This window comes from Curcuma longa, chromosome 4, assembly GCF_044706935.1.
Source record: "Curcuma longa cultivar G26 ecotype Majalengka, Jawa Barat chromosome 4, ITB_CL_G26_1.1, whole genome shotgun sequence".
In the NCBI taxonomy this organism is placed as follows: Eukaryota; Viridiplantae; Streptophyta; class Magnoliopsida; order Zingiberales; family Zingiberaceae; genus Curcuma; species Curcuma longa.
The window spans coordinates 15,456,830-15,473,856 of record NC_133864.1 but is presented as its reverse complement, the minus strand read 5'-3'; the positions used below and the strand labels follow the sequence as shown (position 1 = coordinate 15,473,856).

The 17,027-nt window shown below is 36.2% G+C and overlaps 4 protein-coding genes across 8 annotated transcripts; 2 read left to right on the top strand and 2 right to left on the bottom strand.

Moving 5' to 3' along the window:
• Positions 1-919: 919 nt before the first annotated feature.
• On the bottom strand, positions 920-3,303 carry LOC141828142 (Golgi SNAP receptor complex member 1-1-like). Its single transcript, XM_074715514.1, has 5 exons — positions 3,171-3,303; positions 2,753-2,980; positions 2,496-2,663; positions 1,243-1,356; positions 920-1,158 (listed from the first exon to the last, which is right to left on the bottom strand). The coding sequence occupies exons 1-5, from the start codon at positions 3,204-3,206 to the stop codon at positions 1,045-1,047; spliced, it is 660 nt and encodes a 219-aa protein (XP_074571615.1). The 5' UTR covers positions 3,207-3,303; the 3' UTR covers positions 920-1,044.
• Positions 3,304-3,444: 141 nt separating this feature from the next.
• LOC141827417 (uncharacterized) lies at positions 3,445-8,526 on the top strand. 5 transcript variants are annotated; one of them, XM_074714654.1, is made up of 9 exons: positions 3,445-3,653; positions 3,942-3,992; positions 5,138-5,159; positions 5,263-5,377; positions 5,475-5,507; positions 6,429-6,554; positions 7,504-7,610; positions 7,713-7,784; positions 7,918-8,526. In XM_074714654.1, exons 1-9 carry the CDS (start codon positions 3,474-3,476, stop codon positions 8,298-8,300), a joined length of 1,089 nt encoding a protein of 362 aa, XP_074570755.1. In that variant the 5' UTR covers positions 3,445-3,473; the 3' UTR covers positions 8,301-8,526. The 5 variants fall into 5 exon arrangements, with proteins under 5 accessions (XP_074570755.1, XP_074570754.1, XP_074570753.1 ...); XM_074714653.1 differs by having other exon boundaries at positions 6,429-6,563; XM_074714652.1 differs by having other exon boundaries at positions 3,445-3,992.
• Positions 8,527-8,746: 220 nt separating this feature from the next.
• On the bottom strand, positions 8,747-11,750 carry LOC141828043 (uncharacterized). The gene is made up of 3 exons (XM_074715395.1): positions 11,457-11,750; positions 10,595-10,618; positions 8,747-9,239 (listed from the first exon to the last, which is right to left on the bottom strand). The coding sequence occupies exons 1-3, from the start codon at positions 11,677-11,679 to the stop codon at positions 8,938-8,940; spliced, it is 549 nt and encodes a 182-aa protein (XP_074571496.1). The 5' UTR covers positions 11,680-11,750; the 3' UTR covers positions 8,747-8,937.
• Positions 11,751-14,319: 2,569 nt separating this feature from the next.
• Positions 14,320-15,724, top strand: LOC141827155 (uncharacterized). The gene is made up of 5 exons (XM_074714407.1): positions 14,320-14,541; positions 14,620-14,694; positions 14,780-15,052; positions 15,137-15,247; positions 15,329-15,724. The coding sequence occupies exons 1-5, from the start codon at positions 14,320-14,322 to the stop codon at positions 15,722-15,724; spliced, it is 1,077 nt and encodes a 358-aa protein (XP_074570508.1).
• The last annotated feature ends 1,303 nt before the right edge of the window (positions 15,725-17,027 follow it).

Here is a 17,027-nt window from a genome sequence, read left to right as displayed (position 1 = left end):
GTTTTAAATTTCAAATTAAAAATGTGAATTTTATATGTTTTAGAGTGGTTCTATTTTTTTGACCGGTAGTTGTTTGATGAAGTATCAAGGCATAACTGAAAGTAAAGACGGAGGTAGACATTGTATGGTTGTTTGTAAAGATTAGTATGGATGAAACTCCTTACTTGAGGAAGATTGACCTCAAGATTTTGAAGGAGCTCAGGGAGATCTTGAATAACATATTCAAATGATTTAGACCTTGAATAGCATATTCAAATGATTTTTCTTAGATAAACAATTATAATTTAATGGTCACTACCATCACATACTACATATGTGTTTGTATTTCTTAATAATTATTATTATAAATTATTGATTTTCATATCTCTGGCAAAAGAAATATCAAGAAAAACATGTTGCAATATATTATTGTAAATGTCAGTGTCCGAGCACACATTCAGAAGTTGACTTCAAGGTATTTATCTCATTTGAACCTATACCTTTTTTTTCTTTAAGATCATATGATCGTTTCTAAGTGTTTACTGTTTATTCGTAATACTCAAAAAGAGACGCTTTAAATCTCTGGTCAAACTTTGAAAAGGTAAAATGTAGATGCAGAGACGAATATGTAAAGATACTAAGAAAAATAACATAAAAAGAAACAATACTACTATCATTGAGGAATTAAGGGAGAAGATAGATATATTAAAATTGTTATAGGCATCTTTAAACGACTAACAATTCCTGAATTTTTATGCTAGCAACTCACCCAGCTCACAGTTAGCAACTCACAGCATTGGACAATGATATCCCTAATTTAAAAGTAATCAAACACATATCAACTTACTGAACATACACATAAGGCTCGAATGTAACTATATACCTTATAGGAAATCGTCAAACTGATAACCAGTTGGGTGTTCTTCTACCAAACAACTGATTTAATGTGGGAATGAAGACTTTATATAGTAAAGCACAAGGTACATAAAGCAGTGTTTGTTCTCTTAACAATATGCAACTACATACTAGAGATCTTTGACAAGTTTGATTTCCTGATGGCTACTTTCACTTTGATAGCCAGTAAATCAACATGAGAAATGTACAAACCGAAGCTACAAAGGAGAGGATTATGGTGTCCATTGACTTTTTCCTTTTAATTGAAGAAAGAATATGATTTACCTGCAGAGAAGTGCAAGGCTGAGTATATGATGCTCCATCTACAAAATTTGTATCGATCAAATATGGGATTCATATATGACATACCGTAGGAAGTCTGCTGCTGACATTGCTGATCTTGGTGGTGATGCCGCCAAATGTAGAACGCTGAAGAACAAGTGCTCCTAGAGTAGCTTGGGCTTGAGATATTACATTATCCATCTGCAGTAAGAAAAATACAGTGGACATAAGAGGATTAATCGATTCGCATAAAAGAGGAAATTTTAGGCCTAACGTGATAAAAGGCAATTCTTTGCCTGTCCACAAGTGTATGGCATTAAACTATCAACATATCATGTAGGAATACAACCCATGTTATAAGAAAGGGCAACCAATAATCATATTTGGAATCCTTGGCTCATGTGAATTAACAGGACCACATGCGACTACAAAACCTTTGATCTCCTTAAGAAAACCTGGTGGAAATGTTAGTAATACTTCAACTATGTTCCTGTGGGAGCCACTCCAATATTTCCAAATGCTTTCCCTTGTCATCCTACAAAAATACCCTTCTAGGTACATGTCATACCATCTGAATAATTTGCATAGACTTCTAAACATGTCGATCAACTGAAAACTGAGGCCCTGCTGAAAAGAAATGAAGAGAGGAGATAATATGGAAGGCTTATTTACATTCTGGTTACTAAAAATTAAAAAGAAGAACTGGCTTTTTGATCCCCCTTATCTTCCTTTCTCCACTTTGTCCTGATAATTGAGTCCTAAAAGGGCACTTTTTCTATATGCAAATGAGGATGGCAATGTCGCGGGGTAGAGATTTAACTTTCTGCCCTTCCCCACCTATTTTATGAGATGGAGCGGATTAGGTTATGATGCAAGCCGAAACCTTGTTACTTTACTAGGATTAGAGAAGAAAAAAATGTTTGCAATGATAGCAGTGGTAAACCAATATTAAGTAAAGTGGGTTCAAATTGAGCACACTTATACTTTAGATACATTAATATATATTTTCAAACAAAAACCTGAATAAACAATTTAGACATGTTATTTAGGTGCCAAATTTTAAATAATTCTGACCATGTTCATTGAAATTCCGCTAGAGCAGGCTGATATAAGTGCTAATTACATACTCATGTATGAAGCCAAAAAGAAAGAAAAATAGATGAAAAATTAATTTGGAAACAAAAAAGTCACTGTAAAAGAAGATTAAAATGCTGTAATGATGTGTGGTTGTAAATTTGAAGGTTGTTAGGTAGAAATACAAAGGAAATTACACATTTACATGTAGATACATACACACCAAAATATAGAAGCTGAGAGGGAGGGGGTTGACAGAATGGCACCTGTCCTGAATTTCTGCTTATAGCTGCTTGTTCTTTAAGTAAAGCGTGCTCAGCAGAATCAGCACCACCTTCCATGTCTGCTTTTGCCCTATCATAATCTCTGAATTCTAGAAGAAGAGATGATCGTTCTTGCTTTGCTCTAAGGCTAGAACGAAGCCTATAAAATTCCTAAAAGAACCCACGTTAAAGACCGGGTATTCTAATATTTTGTCTACCACAATCTTATTCTGTCCCAGCAATTTAGTAGAATATTGAACCTGAGAAAGATCTTGTAGTATTTCTTTATGTCTGGTCAATGTATGGGAAATGATCTGTGAACCTCCAGAAGATACCCAAGCTTGCATTTGCAAATTGATTTGCTGAAGTTGCTTCAGTAAATGTTCAATGCTAGATTCCAGATCTGCCACTGAACCATCAGGCTTTGATGAAGCCAGTCTTCGATAAGAAGTCATCCGCTCATCCAACTGAGCTTCAAGCTTCCTTGCCTGTCAACAAGGAGGAAAATTGTATAATGCTCCAAATCCAACGCAATCAAAATTCTAGGATCCACGATCAATTCAAGACCAAGTTATTTCTGATAAAATCATGACAATAATCTCGACGAGAACAAGAAAGGCCCGCGAAAGATCAAGAAACCCGGAAGATTTCACAAGGGGCCGGGAAAAGCTAGGGCACCTGTTTCCGAAGGGCGTCCCACGAGGACGCCTCCATGATCGCTCACCGGAGATCGACCGTGAGATCGAGGCGGAGATCGAGATGTGCAAAAGAGAGACGAGGGTTTTCACCGAGGGGGAGTTGAAATCGATGGACGAACCGATCGAGGAAATGACTCCACCAACCAACCACGAACATCTAATCCGGTTTATTTACGGTCGAGGTGAAAACAAACCGATTTATTCTACAAAAGGAAAGGAGACAGACAGGGAAAAGGCAAAGGAAGGAAAAGGAGGAGGAAGCAGGTAAACGGGATATTTTTAAATGCTTCGCGCATGGGCGTCCAGACCAAACGCCCACTTCTCCGCGGCTTCCCCTCTCTTCCTCTTCTTCGCCTCGGCCGCTTCGCCTCCTCCTCCTTCCCCTCCGTCTTCTCTCGCTTCCCCTGCTCCCAATCGACGCGCCATGCCGCGCCCCCTTAGGATCGCAGTCGTCGGTGATGTGGTAAGGTTTTTGGTCGTCATCCGCCAAATTGTTTGGGAAGTTCACTATTTTTCTGGCCCTCAGGGATTGTGTGTTTTCGCTGTTCGATTGTTGAACTATTTGCAAGCTTTACTAGTACATGGTCTATCAAGTTTTTCATGGTTTCGAAGTTTTTCGTTGAAGATATTATTATCGCCTTTTGAATTATTTTCCTACCAGCAACTCATGATTATACTAGGATTTAGTGCTTGTTTTCAAAATAATTTTATTTGTATGGAGTTAACGTTGTTTGACAATTTGACGCTGAAGCATGACCAATGGGACTTGGAGCAAGACTCAAGAGCCCTTGATTTTCTGCAGGTACTTTCCCAGTTTCCATAATAATTTAATTGGCCAATTCTCAACAAGTCAAGCTACAATCTATATTTACACCATAGGTATTGTTGTTCGTTTTAGATTATTTATGTTATGTCACTCAAATCTATAACATTGATCTTGCTGTTGTACTTGTAGTATTTCCTCATTTGGCTTATTCTGTTTAGCTGCATTGTCTCTGGCAATGTGATTAATACTTGACAAGCACTTCACCTCTTAGTTTTTGTAGGAGAATGAATCTTCTTTCACAAAATTTTAGTTTGGCCTACTATGGTAATGATCAATTAATATCTGCGATGAGCATTTAAGAAATTGTATAACCAAAAAATTCGTCCCCTTATCCTTTCCAAACTTTGAAGGGGTATGGATAGCAGATTTTGTAAATGTGTTGGATTGGTGTACATTTGTTTAGCTTATATGTCCATATTAAAATTACTTCTAACTAAGTTGCTTATGAAGACAGTTTCCAATATTTGTTACCCCTCTAGGCTTCTTCTATTACATTAATTAACTTTCTTAGATATTATTAATTGATTATGTTGTCGGCATAATAACTAGACATCTTGACATGATACCAAGTAGATATGCACCAGCCTGATTTAGTTTTCCCAACACGTTTACATAATAAATTTTAATATACTAATATTTCCGTAACTTTTTTTTCCAAACAGTTTTAGCTATTATGTTCCTTATTTTAATGACTCCTGTTGGCAAAATAGTTGGTAGATGTTCAGTCTCATGACTAAGATATGATCCGACTAGAATATCAGATAGTGAAATAGGATGATTGATAAATATATTTAGTCAACACAGAAAAGGAAATATAAATATGAATTTGATCTTTCTAATACTAAAGTAATATAAGTGGTTACTGTCTGGCCTATATTATAGCTCTCATATGTAAACAAAATTGGTATACAATTTTATACAGTATACTGTCCTTTTTCTCATCATTTCCTCTTTTTTTTTTTTTTTTTTGTTTTGCAATCAGTTTGGTGTTTGCCCTAAACAAAGTGTATAAAAATTTAGTCTTTGTATGCATGTCATGTTTCTGATATAGAAAGATAATTTTCAAGAAAGATGGAAATTGCATTGCAATGAAACTTACATGTTTTTTATATGACTTGCAGGCTGATTTGGTACTCTTCACAGGCATGCTGATTCCTTTGTTGGTTATCTCCAAATGATGCAATTTATATACGGTTGACTTTATTATGCTTGGTAAGATTGTTAAGTTTTTTTTTTGTAATTTCAGGTGATTTTGGTAATGAGAATGTTGAACTTGTCAGAAGCATTTCAAACCTAAAATTGCCAAAAGCAATGATTCTCGGAAACCATGATAGTTGGACGACCCAAACATTTTCAGAGAAGTAACTCTCATGGTTCTAAAATTAGTAGTCTTTATAGTGCATCTTCATTGATTGATGAAGGGCTTCTGCACTAATTATATCATTACTTGACCTTCAGGAAGACTAATCGAGTCTATCTTCAGTTGAAATGGTAATTTGCTGATCTATGGAATCATAATCCTACTTTCTTAATTTTTACATGTCATGTGCATTATATTTGCAGTTGATGTAGGGCTGCCAAAAATAGATGTTTACTGATTTTTTTGCTAATGTTCCTATAATGTCTCAGTCAAGGTCAAATAGGATGCACATTTTTGTCAAATATTCATACTTATAAACCTTAATTTTGTTGTATTATACAAACCAATCCATTGCTTTGAGGGGCAAATGGATTTGGAGATATAACGGATGTTTAACATAACTGTTTTTGCTGTTTTTGAAAAGACAATACTGCGCTAAGGTTTTGCCATATGAGACACCAATGATTAAACATTTCATGTGGTTCAGCCTAGGGTTTTTCCTTTATCTCCCTTTATTTTACACTTACTATAAATTCTTTTATTATCAGAATTGTTACTTTTTTCCAATTTTTCTGTGCTCATAGAAACAAAAAAAAAGCCTATGGGGTTCATTTTTCTTGTTTGGAAGCATAAATTAGCCAGATATTACGAACTTGAACTAAGTGTTATAATAAAGTAGGTGCATATTGTTATTTGAAGAAATTCTCTAAGAAAATCCAGTATGATACTGAGGTTAAAGAGTTGCTATTTTATAATTGTCTACTTGAAAAGAATAAGATGAAAAGTTTCGCATCAATATTTTCCAAATAGTAAGTTCCGCAACTTGCAACTCTTGTATCTTTTATCCTTTATGTTAGAAAAATCATTTTAAGAGGGGCAACAAAAATATAGCTTGTTGTAATTTGGTTGGTAAGAGTTTCCATTGCACTACTTTGACATCTTTTATAGCCTGCAAACAAAGTTACAAGTTAGCGATGAACACTTCCATATCATCTTTATGCTTTTAATTTGATTTTATTTATTGTGATTGACAATGTTGTTTCAATTTCCAGTTTGGGAGAAGAGCATGTTGGGTACTCTCGCTTGGACTTTCCTACTTTAAAGCTTTGTGTCCTTGGAGGACGACCATTTTCTTGTGGTGGTGACAGATTATTTCGACCAAGGCTTCTTTCATCCAGGTTGGTAAAGTAAGAAGTAAGAACAGTTGTCCAAAAAGCAAGGATTTCTTCACCCTGCCCTTTTTGGCAAACTTCCTCTAGCAGAATTAGACTAGCTCTGATCAACATGATTGGCCTATAAAGACACAAAGGGCATGTGTAATGGAAGGGTTCTATTTGAATTTGGCATAATGATGGCTTATTAATATATACATGGAGTAGAAGCTTATATATCATAATTCTAGTTTTAAGTTAACTCAATTTATGTACCAAAAGGTCAAGTGATCTAAACAGAACTACCACACTTTTTTATTTGCCGTTTTTTTCTTCTAGACAAGTTAAATACCTACAACATTGCTAATGTTTATAATTACTTTTTATGGATTAGTTTGTTATGAATCTGGGACTTTCTCATTTCTAAAAAAAAAAAAAAATTTAAAACAGTGTTACAAAATGTTACTTGTGAAGCTAAAGACCAGAGTCCACAAGGACATTTTATATTCCCCATAGTCCTGTGGTTTGATGATTGAAATTGTATGTTGTCTCTAGTTATAGTACAAAAGTTGATATTGAGATCTAAACGTCAAACAATGTCTGCCATGCATGAAATTTCATAAATTATATGGCCTGACTTCTTCCATTTATGCATGTATTGACAAGCTAACCCAAATAGTTGGATTCAAGACTCTGTTGTTTTTTCTGTATTTGTTTATTGAGCTTCATACTTGATATCTGATATATCTTTAATGGATCTATCCAATTGTTGCATTCAATGACAAATCTTCCAAGTCAATTCAAGTTTATTAGAAAATTAGATAAGCTACTGCTTAACCACTTTTCTAAATTTTGGCCAATCACTATACAGACACCGAGAATATCATGATCCAGGAGTAGCTGTGTTATTTTGCCATACTAAACGGTTTTGTTATGAATAAATACTGAATTAAAAAAACTTACATCCTCTGATCAGATATGGAGTCAATGATATGGAAGAAAGTGCAAAGAAAATCTGTAAAGCTGCTTGTGGGATCCCTGAGGGGCATTATGTTATTATTCTTGCACACAATGGTCCTACAGGTTTGTCATCAAATTGGGTGATGATTGTTCATTCTGTCAACATTTCAGATTTCTATTTGCAGGATTAGATTCAGATGCAACATTTCTGACTTCTGTTTATAGGATTAGGTTCAAATGCTGATGACATATGTGGTAGAGATTGGATTTACCAAGGTGGTGACCATGGCGACCCAGGTACAATAATAATATGTAGCCTATGAATTGTTGCTTGTCACTTACTACGTTGTTCCACATATAAATTGGATATCAAAATGAGCATGAGGCAGTCCCCTTTGTTTTAAATTTAGAAATGTGATTTCTTTTGCAGATCTTGCTCGAGCAATATCTGACTTGCAAAGAGATGAGCAAATTCCCATCCCTTTGGTTGTTTTTGGTCACATGCATAATGCACTGCAATATGGAAATGGTCTTAGGAAAATGCTTGTGGTCGCTTCTGATAACACCATTTACCTAAATGGTGCTATAGTGCCAAGAGTAAAAGATAGAAGCTCGACAGAAGGCCTGACTGATCCAAGAAGCTCGGCAGAAGACCAAAATCAGTTACAAACTTCTGGCGTTGGCACCTTGCGTGCATTCACTGTTGTTGAGATGCTTGAAGGACAGGTGGAAAAAATTGTGGAGACCTGGGTTTTAGTAGCTGACAGTAATATCGAAATTGGCCAGGAGAAGATTCTGTTTCAGAAACAGTAATCACATTGCTTCTATGTGGATGGCAACTCGGGGTCTCTTGATAAATAGAAAATAATTAAGTGAGCCCAGTTTGTATGAATGATTTGCTCTTTGTAAGACCTTTTTCATAAAGGTGTTCAGTGCTGATTGGTTGCTGATGTTGTAGGTTTAGTTTTGGTACATGTTTGTTGAATCTAGTTGGTCATTGTTGTGATTCTACGATCTATTTAACTTGCATTGCATTCTGTAGCCAACCAATTAATTTGCTTATAAGTGCAGTTCTGATTCCACTTATGATAAGTGTTGTTAAACTCCTTTGATTATGAGTTACCTTTTAGTATATCGAACAAAACTTAACTAGTACATAAAATCAGTGAGTACACTTTATACAAAGCTAGTGCCAACAGAAATGTAGTAATCAAACCCACCTTAAGCAGTTAGAGTTGCATCAAGAATCTAACTATTGATATTCAAATTTCAAAGTTCTCCAATATTAATTAACTGATTCAGTTCAAAATGTCAGCATAATAATTGAACTCTACAAGTTACAAAAGTGGATATTTCGATACTAATGTTCCCTTTATGCAGTTAACTTTTACTGTTGACTCTGAGAATGCTAGCAAGAAGCATGGTTTTGGAGCAGGTACATAAACTTGAATCATGCGTCTTGCCAGCCTAGTTGGCGTGCTCGTCGCTCCCAAAGTATTGTTATCTTCTTCTCCTTTCTTAGGGATGCTTCAGCTCGTTCTCTAGCCTCCTCACAGATCTCAGTTGCAGCGACGCACTTCTCGGCCTCTTTTTGGTATTGAGAAGCTGATTTATTGGCGTCGAGAAGGGTTGCATTCATGTGGTGAGCGTGTTCCTCAGCAACAGCCTCTTGTAGCTTCACTTCCTCTGTGAGGAGATCCACAAACTGTTTCTCCATCTCCTTGCTGAGCTCAGGATCATCTTTCCCGCAATCTTCAATGCAGAGGAGTGTCTTAGATAACCACAGCAGTTAACATTCGTAAAGATGGATGTAAACAAGATCAAGAGCCATAGGTTATGGTGGACAACAGTGCCAAGAGCTATGGAAATTGACAAGCGAAAGCAAATAAATGAAATATGCAATATAAAGACCATCTTTTTATTTCAGAAATACAACACTGAGTTGACCATTCAGTTTCTTCACCTTGGAAGAATTTCAAATACTTGCAGAAGTCGTTAAGGTCTTTACCTTGGCTGCTTATGAATCTTTATCTATCATTGACCAAAAAAGAATGATCAAACCATAAATACTATCTTTCCTTCATCACACTTTATCCATAGTTATTTGATGTCATCCATCTTATAAACTTGTCATTTGAAAAACAAAAACAATAATCAAATATGAGTTCAGTTTGATCAACTCATATAAAGCAAGTTTTCATAGGGCAAACAAAATCATGACTCATGCAGGCGTGATTCACAACCACAGAAATCATAGTCATGAGAATTGCATGTAGATGACTCTAATTTGTAAGAAGCAGTTAAAAGAAATTAAAAGTTACAACTCAAAACTTACAACATCAGTAGAAATAGTTGATTATGCCCCACAAAAAGATGGTATAGATGAATAGGAATGAGTAGAATCAGTTGCCAAGGCTAATTTACTGCTGAGGTTACTTCTGTTTGAAACTGACTGATAGTTTCAGTCCAGAGTAGGAACAGCAGATTTAGGTTTGCAACATCAGACAGTTTCTACTCACATATCATATCTTTGACCACAACATGAGCTAATTTGGAAAAACATATGAAACATCAATAGATTCTATGAACCTTGAGAGAAGATATCAGCTTTTTTTTTTGCTAAAATACTCTCAGAAAAAATCTCTTGGAACATTCCAATCCTACAAAAACAAGTTGTTCGACAAGTTATGGAAGTCTTAGAGATGCTGATGGTGGTTTTCAGTTTTGCCGAGGAAAATCTGTCTCAATCATTGTGGATAACCATATCCTTGTCCCAGAATAATATATGGAACTAAAAATGTGTGCTCACCATCTTTTGGATTTCTAGTGCCTTATCCAAACATGTGTTGGTCAGAACAGTAAAGAGTAAAGACAACCATCAAATAGTTCTGAAAAAAGAGTTAAATATTGATCAAGCCTGCACAAGATGTTCTTTGATTTCTACACACAGGTGCCTAGCATTTAGATATTTAAAAGTATACAATGAAAATGAAAGTAATAAACATGAGAAATAAGCCGCCAATGACTTAATTCACCATAAAATAAAATTGGTTTATTTGGCACCATGATATAACTTCAATTTCAATAAACTACAGATGCTCCTTTACCTGTTACTGAGAGGTTCAACAATCCTGAGAAAGGAAAAAAAAAAGGAAAATATATTAGTAATAGGAAATAGATGCAATAGAGTGCAACTTTACAAACCTCAAATAAACAATCTCATATATTTAGCAAGAATAGAACATGCTAATGCTTCATCCAGTCAGCATGTATCATAAAACACTTACATGTGGAGTACAACTCGAGATTTGCAAAGTTTCATAGATGATTTGAGAGATTCAAATATCAAGCCTCTCCAAACTAAAAATACAAGTCAGTGCATTGAGAAGTAGGGAGGAACATGTTCTACTAGACGATTGAAGAGTGAGGTAATCATTTTAGTAAATTCCTAATCAAGAAGGGTTAACTTCAAGTGGATGTTCTTGAGAAAGAAATATTTGAATGGTGGAATGTCCTACTGGAGGTGAAGTGTTCTACAAAACGTCGATTTGAAACTCACAATACCATCTTAACATGTGTTCTCGTTTTGTTTATGTAGGCTCTAGTCCTAATTGCTCCTCAACTACATACACTTTTTATCTATCCTAGTAATTAGCCCATCGCGAAATTGGATAATCCCCAAAAAAAAATAATAACAAATAAATATCCAAGAACATATCATATAGAATGCCATGCACCTACAAGGAACTACATAAACGTTGCATTAACAGGATTGGCGAATCTAAAACCGAGGAAGTTAGGATTCAACAACCCCCTCCCCCAGTCACTAAAAGACCTAAGCATCAAATTGACAACTTTCGACCAGATCCATCCTTCTAAATTCGAAATAATGAAATCGATCGACCACAACACCCAGATCAGGATGGGAACAAGACAACCCGAGAGAGGAACTAAAGAAAGAAAGCGAACCAGGGGCGATGGCCTCGAGAGAGACCGGAGGCGGGCAATCGCAGACGCAAGGGGCGCATCCGGGAAGGGAAGAGGAGGAGGAAGAGAGAGATCTGGCGGCGGCGAATCCTTTCTTGAAGCGCCAGAAGAGCGCGGGGCCGGAGACGCAGAGCGCCGACGCGACGGCGAAGACCACCAGCAAGCATTTGAGGCACGCCCCCGACGGACGACCTGCGCTAGGCATCTCCTTCTCCTCCTCTTCTCCTTCACTCGACGCCTTCGAGCTCAGTGGAAAGGGCAGCGGAAAGCAGAACGAGCAGCCCGCCGCGAATGAACGACCGGTAAATTAAAACGGTGTGATTATACAATTCGATTCGGTCGAGATTCTCATTCTCTGACGGTCGAACCGGCCGGCCCAATTCATTGAGCCGGTTGAATCGCAAGGTCTTATCGGGTTTGGTGCGGTTAACGCGTCATGGCGTTGGTGGTGAAATGTGGATCCTCACCCAACTCCGCATTTTGAATATGTTAGTGGATGTGTTGGGTCATCTTCCATATGGAAAAGGCATGATATAGGAAAAATGCACGAAATAACAAACACTTTTCGTGTTCAACCGCTTACATTCCACGATATCGACGTTGAATCTCACCGTAAATCTCTTCTAGGACAGATACATGTAATCCTAATCTTCTTCTTCTCCACCAATAATAAAATTTATTTAAAAAGCATGCATTATCTATTTTAAAAAAAATATTTTTATAATTTTATATATTTAACTTTCATTTATCTTTTTTCCTTTCAAACAAGTTAACATATGATAAGTTAATGAACTTTCCATCTCTTTCAAGTAGGGGAAATATAAATACTTTATTTACTCTTTTCCTTTTCTTCTCTTCATCTTTCGTTAATGAATCTTTTCTTGTCTCATCCAAATAGAGCCTTTAGGAGAAGATGACTTGAAACATATAATCATAAGTTGATTGTTTTTTGAATCTTGTAGCTTGTATATTAAGTTATAGCTTTGATCAATGAACTTCGTATCGATTAATTTTCTTAAATCAAATTATCATTTCAGTATTTTATATTCTTGAACACTGAATTATGATGTATTAAAATATATAAAGTTCTACTTTAGAAATCAATATGTCCATGTTTATCATGCTATTTAAAATTTAGATTATAAAATTAAAAAATAATACTAAGTACACATAGATGGATATATAAAACTCTTTCTTTCTCTCCATATATATAGACTTGAGAGTTTTATTACCTTGCACATCCATTTATGAGTACGTAGTGTAAAAAAATTAACACTAAGTATTTATGGATCAGTGTGCAAGGAGTAATATTTTATTATATATATAGTTCTGATATTTTGGGCGTCTGATCTTGTACGCATGCAGGGTGCAAGAGGAAATTCCAAGCACCCAGAATAGTAATAATATTATTTTTTATTTTATTATTATTTTTTACTTACGATTAAGTTATTTAAGATTTTCTCTTAAGATTTAGGGATTGAGTTATAGTATTAAATAAAAAAATTAAAATGAAAAAATTTTAGTTGCTTACGAGAGTGTTCAAATAAGGAGTACGAGATAATAACTTGACATACCCTATCAACAACTAAATGTTTTCCTTTTATATTTTTTGTGTTTAATATTATAATTTAACCCTTAAACTTGAAAAAAAAATCTTAAATGGTTTAATTGTAAACCCAACAAAAAATTTAAAAATTTGCATTGTTCCGAACACCTGGAACACTTTCAAGCGCACGTATTAGTTTTGTATATTTTGTATATATATATATATATATATATATATATATTTTTATTATTGTGCACACTTTATATTTTTTTATTATTTCTTTAAATCTTAAATATTATATGAATTCTAAATATTATCTTGCACTCCTTACCTTGGACTGGACGTCGTGTGAACACCTAAAATAAATTTTTATTTAATTTTTTTATACTTAATAACACATACTTTTTAAAATTTAAATATAAATTAAATTCTAAATGACTTAATCATAAATTTAAAAAAATAATTAATTAAAAAAATTCTGTCGATGTACAATCGTGCATCGTGCATGTGCAGGAGATCGGTATATTATATATATATAATAAGAACTTTGTGCAGCATTGTATTAAATGATTTTTTTTCATTTTAAAAAATGGATGAAGGATAAATGGATAAACATGTGACAAGGTCAAATTTTTATAGAAAAATATTTTAAAATTTTTACACACAATTTAGAACGTAGTCTACTACTGCAGCCATCCATATCCCCTAGACCGAGCATTTTTTTTTCTTTTTTGTTTTTTTCATTAAATTTAAAATATCGAAGATATTTGTTACAAAAATTTAGACTCAGTCATTAACCATCTAAATATTTACATAACTATTCAATTATATTTATTAATAACAAATAAACTATACTAAAGTTAATTCCTTGTCGTAGGTTTTAAAAAATAAAAAAAATTCTATCCACAGTATGCGAAATTAATTAATTAATTAATTAAATTTATATGTATCGAAGTTAGATGAAGTCTGTGAAGGTCCATAACTTGGCCACGTAATTGAAATCTGTGAAGAAAAAATTCGCGGCGGCGGCGGCGGCGCGCTGCGCGCCACGGATAGGGTTCCCGATTTCATCTCGACGGTTATTCGGTGACGAAATACACCTTGACCGTGTCCATCAAGTCATCCCTCGTCTCTATATATATATGTGTGCAACTTTCCAATTACAACGTCTTCACTAGTTTCTCCATCATCTTCGTCTTCTTCATCGCCGTCTTTTCCTCCAACATCTTCGATCGTCGTCTTCATCGTCTTTTGATCTTTTCCTAATTTGGCTGCTGCTTATTTTCCTCTGTCAAAGGCATGGAGAATTCCGAGTCGTCGTCCAGGAAGATATCGCCATGCGATATTGGCTCGTCCGGCGACCCCGGGGATTATCGTTCTTCGCCGCCGAAGCGCGGCCGCGTCGAGCATAGAGCGATGGGAAGTTTCTTGGAGAACCGTCCGGTATTGACGTCGGAGGCGATGGCAGGATCCGCGGACGACGACGATCATGAGGAGCCGGAACTTGACCTGACGCTTCGGGTCAGTTAAGATCTTAATCTCCTCTGTTATTCCCTAGAAAACAGGCATACTGATCCTTTTTGAATCACCTCATGACAGATTGATTTGCCAAGGCCAACACAGAAACAGCGGGTGCAGTTTCAAGCACCAGCAGTGGAGGATGAAATCGCTAAGGTTAATTTCTTCTCTACGAATCAACGATTCTTTGTTCTTTGTTTCGAGAAGTTAACATTTTCTGTACATGTAATGAAACCTGCAGTTGGAAGCGATTCGAGCAGAACTCGGCAGAGCAAAGGAGGAGAATTCGTTTCGGAAGAAAATGCTTAGTGAAGCGACCGCGGAGACCGTCGCACTGCAACATCGTCGATCGAAGCTGTTGCTAGAAGGCAGAAATAATCAGGCGAACCAGGCGACTGAGAAAGAAGAAGATGAGGCCGAGGACCGCCCTTCCTCTTCCTCCAATCCAGATCAAGCAGCTCCAAACATGAAGAAGCCCCAAGTTTCGCTTCGGATACGGACCGAACAACCGATGGTATTGCAGCGATTTCACATCGTTATCTATATATATATTTTCGTACGACTGATCATTAATCCTGCTAATGAATTCATTGATTAGATTCAAGATGGCTGTCGCTGGAAGAAATATGGGCAAAAGAAGTTGGGGAGCGTTTTTCCTCGAGCTTACTATCGTTGTGTTTTACTGAAACAGTGCCCTGTTAAAAAGAGGGTACGTAGTGGATTCAGAGTTCAGACAAACTATATATATCTTGTTTGCTCGATTAATGGTTGATTTTTTTTCTATATATAGGTCCAGCGTTGTGCAGAGGATCCAACAGTGTTGATAACTACCTACGAGGGGTCGCATAACCACCTGCTTCCTGATGCCGCCGTCGCGACGGCGAACGGCACTTCGGAGGCCATGTCCATGTTGTTGTCCGGCTCTTTGTCCTCCACAGACTCTGCGTCGTCGATCTCCAGCAACAGCTTTTTGGCCGGAGCGACGATCTCGGCGATCAATCCTTTCCCGTCTGTCCTGGTTGACTACACTCGCCCCCCGGCCGCCGTTCCGAGGATAAGCGACTTGACTGGAACCATTTTCAGCGATCCTGAATTCAACGCTGCAGTCGTCGCCGCGGTCATTGCTACCTCCAGGGCTCTCGGAGCTGACCTTGACGGCGGTCAAGAGGATGCCAAGAAAGAGTGAAGCAGACGATTCGGATGGAGTTGACCTATCGCTAGTATATATGGCAGTAGAAAAGGCCTTGGTAGATGGTAGATCTCTAAGATTTATGTAAACCGATTCTTAAAAACTAAGCTAGGTATGTTTTATCTTAATTTGCGATGGTATGATTTGCACTGATATGCATTCAGTTTAAGAGATTGTGCACGAATTGGTGTGGATCACTTTAAAGAAACAAATATCCAGACAAAGATTAACAAAAATATCACTTGTGGGAGAGCAAACTCGTAACTACATCACCATCTTTTCACCTTCGGAGTGTGTTGTAGTTAAGAGGCATTCTAAGTAAAATTTCAGTATCTACTTTTTCATGGAACTATTGAGTATAGAAAAAGAGTACACTGTCGTGTTCATAGTTCAGGCAGCTTGTGCTAGACTTGAGATTCATTTGTACACAACAAATTGTTGGGAGTTTTCGTAACCGCCCACCACAACTACCACACTTGTGCACTTGCCACTGGAGGACGCAACCTCTCCCTATTAAAGGGAGAGGAATGCGAGTGAAGAGTCAGCGCTGTGTGGTTGTGTCCAAGTCCAGAAGCTAGCGAGATCAAAGGAGAGCACAGGCTGCCAGTGAGAAGAGAAAGAACTCCGAAGGCAAGGATTTGGTTTGTGGAACTTGAAAGCTTTTTGTCGTTCGTGATCGTTCCTTCAATGTGCAATCCCAGCCGAAATCACGCTACACAAATCACTAATAGTGAAATGATATTACAAAAGTAAGTTCAGATTGCTAAATGCAATCTTTATTGGATGGGGTGATAGAAAGTTCATCAGTGGAAAGGGAAGAGAAGAGAAGTGAGGGAAAAAGATAAGAAGTAAAATATTTATGTTTCATTTGAAAAATTCATTAAAGTAACATATATTACCTTATTTAGGAGGAATAAAAATTATATATATAAAATTATAAAAATACCTTTACTTTTTTAAAAAATAACGCATGTAGAAGACAGATAGAAATTGTAAAATTTTATCAATATTACATGTAGAAATTGAGATATGAAAGTCCTAAGATAAATAACGCATACTCTTTAAATAAATCTCTGTTCTTCTTGAATCTTGTCCTCAAAGAGATTTACAACAAGGACCAACACCGATGTTGTGGAGTGCGAGTGGTTGGACTTGACAATGACGACGTGCATCGTGTGAAGAGCGATTACGTAAAAACGAGATATCTAAATAGATGAATTAATTTGAGAATTACTATTTTAAAATAAAAATAAAATAAAATAAAATATTTTTGAGTTCCTCTTTTTATTTCGTATATCCC

Coding starts and splice junctions, on each gene's coding strand:
- LOC141827155 (XM_074714407.1), top strand. CDS start 14,320: ATGGAGAATTCCGAGTCGTCGTCCAGGAAGATATCGCCATGCGATATT. Junction 14,695..14,779: donor TGGAGGATGAAATCGCTAAG/GTTAATTTCTTC, acceptor TGAAACCTGCAG/TTGGAAGCGATTCGAGCAGA. Junction 15,248..15,328: donor AGTGCCCTGTTAAAAAGAGG/GTACGTAGTGGA, acceptor TTCTATATATAG/GTCCAGCGTTGTGCAGAGGA.
- LOC141828142 (XM_074715514.1), bottom strand. CDS start 3,206: ATGGAGGCGTCCTCGTGGGACGCCCTTCGGAAACAG. Junction 2,981..3,170: donor GGGACGCCCTTCGGAAACAG/GTGCCCTAGCTT, acceptor CCTTGTTGACAG/GCAAGGAAGCTTGAAGCTCA. Junction 2,664..2,752: donor TACTACAAGATCTTTCTCAG/GTTCAATATTCT, acceptor GGGTTCTTTTAG/GAATTTTATAGGCTTCGTTC.
- LOC141827417 (XM_074714651.1), top strand. CDS start 3,474: ATGCTTCGCGCATGGGCGTCCAGACCAAACGCCCACTTCTCCGCGGCT. Junction 3,993..5,137: donor GAGCCCTTGATTTTCTGCAG/GTACTTTCCCAG, acceptor TATGACTTGCAG/GCTGATTTGGTACTCTTCAC. Junction 7,611..7,712: donor TGCACACAATGGTCCTACAG/GTTTGTCATCAA, acceptor TTCTGTTTATAG/GATTAGGTTCAAATGCTGAT.
- LOC141828043 (XM_074715395.1), bottom strand. CDS start 11,679: ATGCCTAGCGCAGGTCGTCCGTCGGGGGCGTGCCTCAAATGCTTGCTG. Junction 10,619..11,456: donor TCTCGAGGCCATCGCCCCTG/GTTCGCTTTCTT, acceptor TTCCTTTCTCAG/GATTGTTGAACCTCTCAGTA. Junction 9,240..10,594: donor GTTGAACCTCTCAGTAACAG/GTAAAGGAGCAT, acceptor TCTGCATTGAAG/ATTGCGGGAAAGATGATCCT.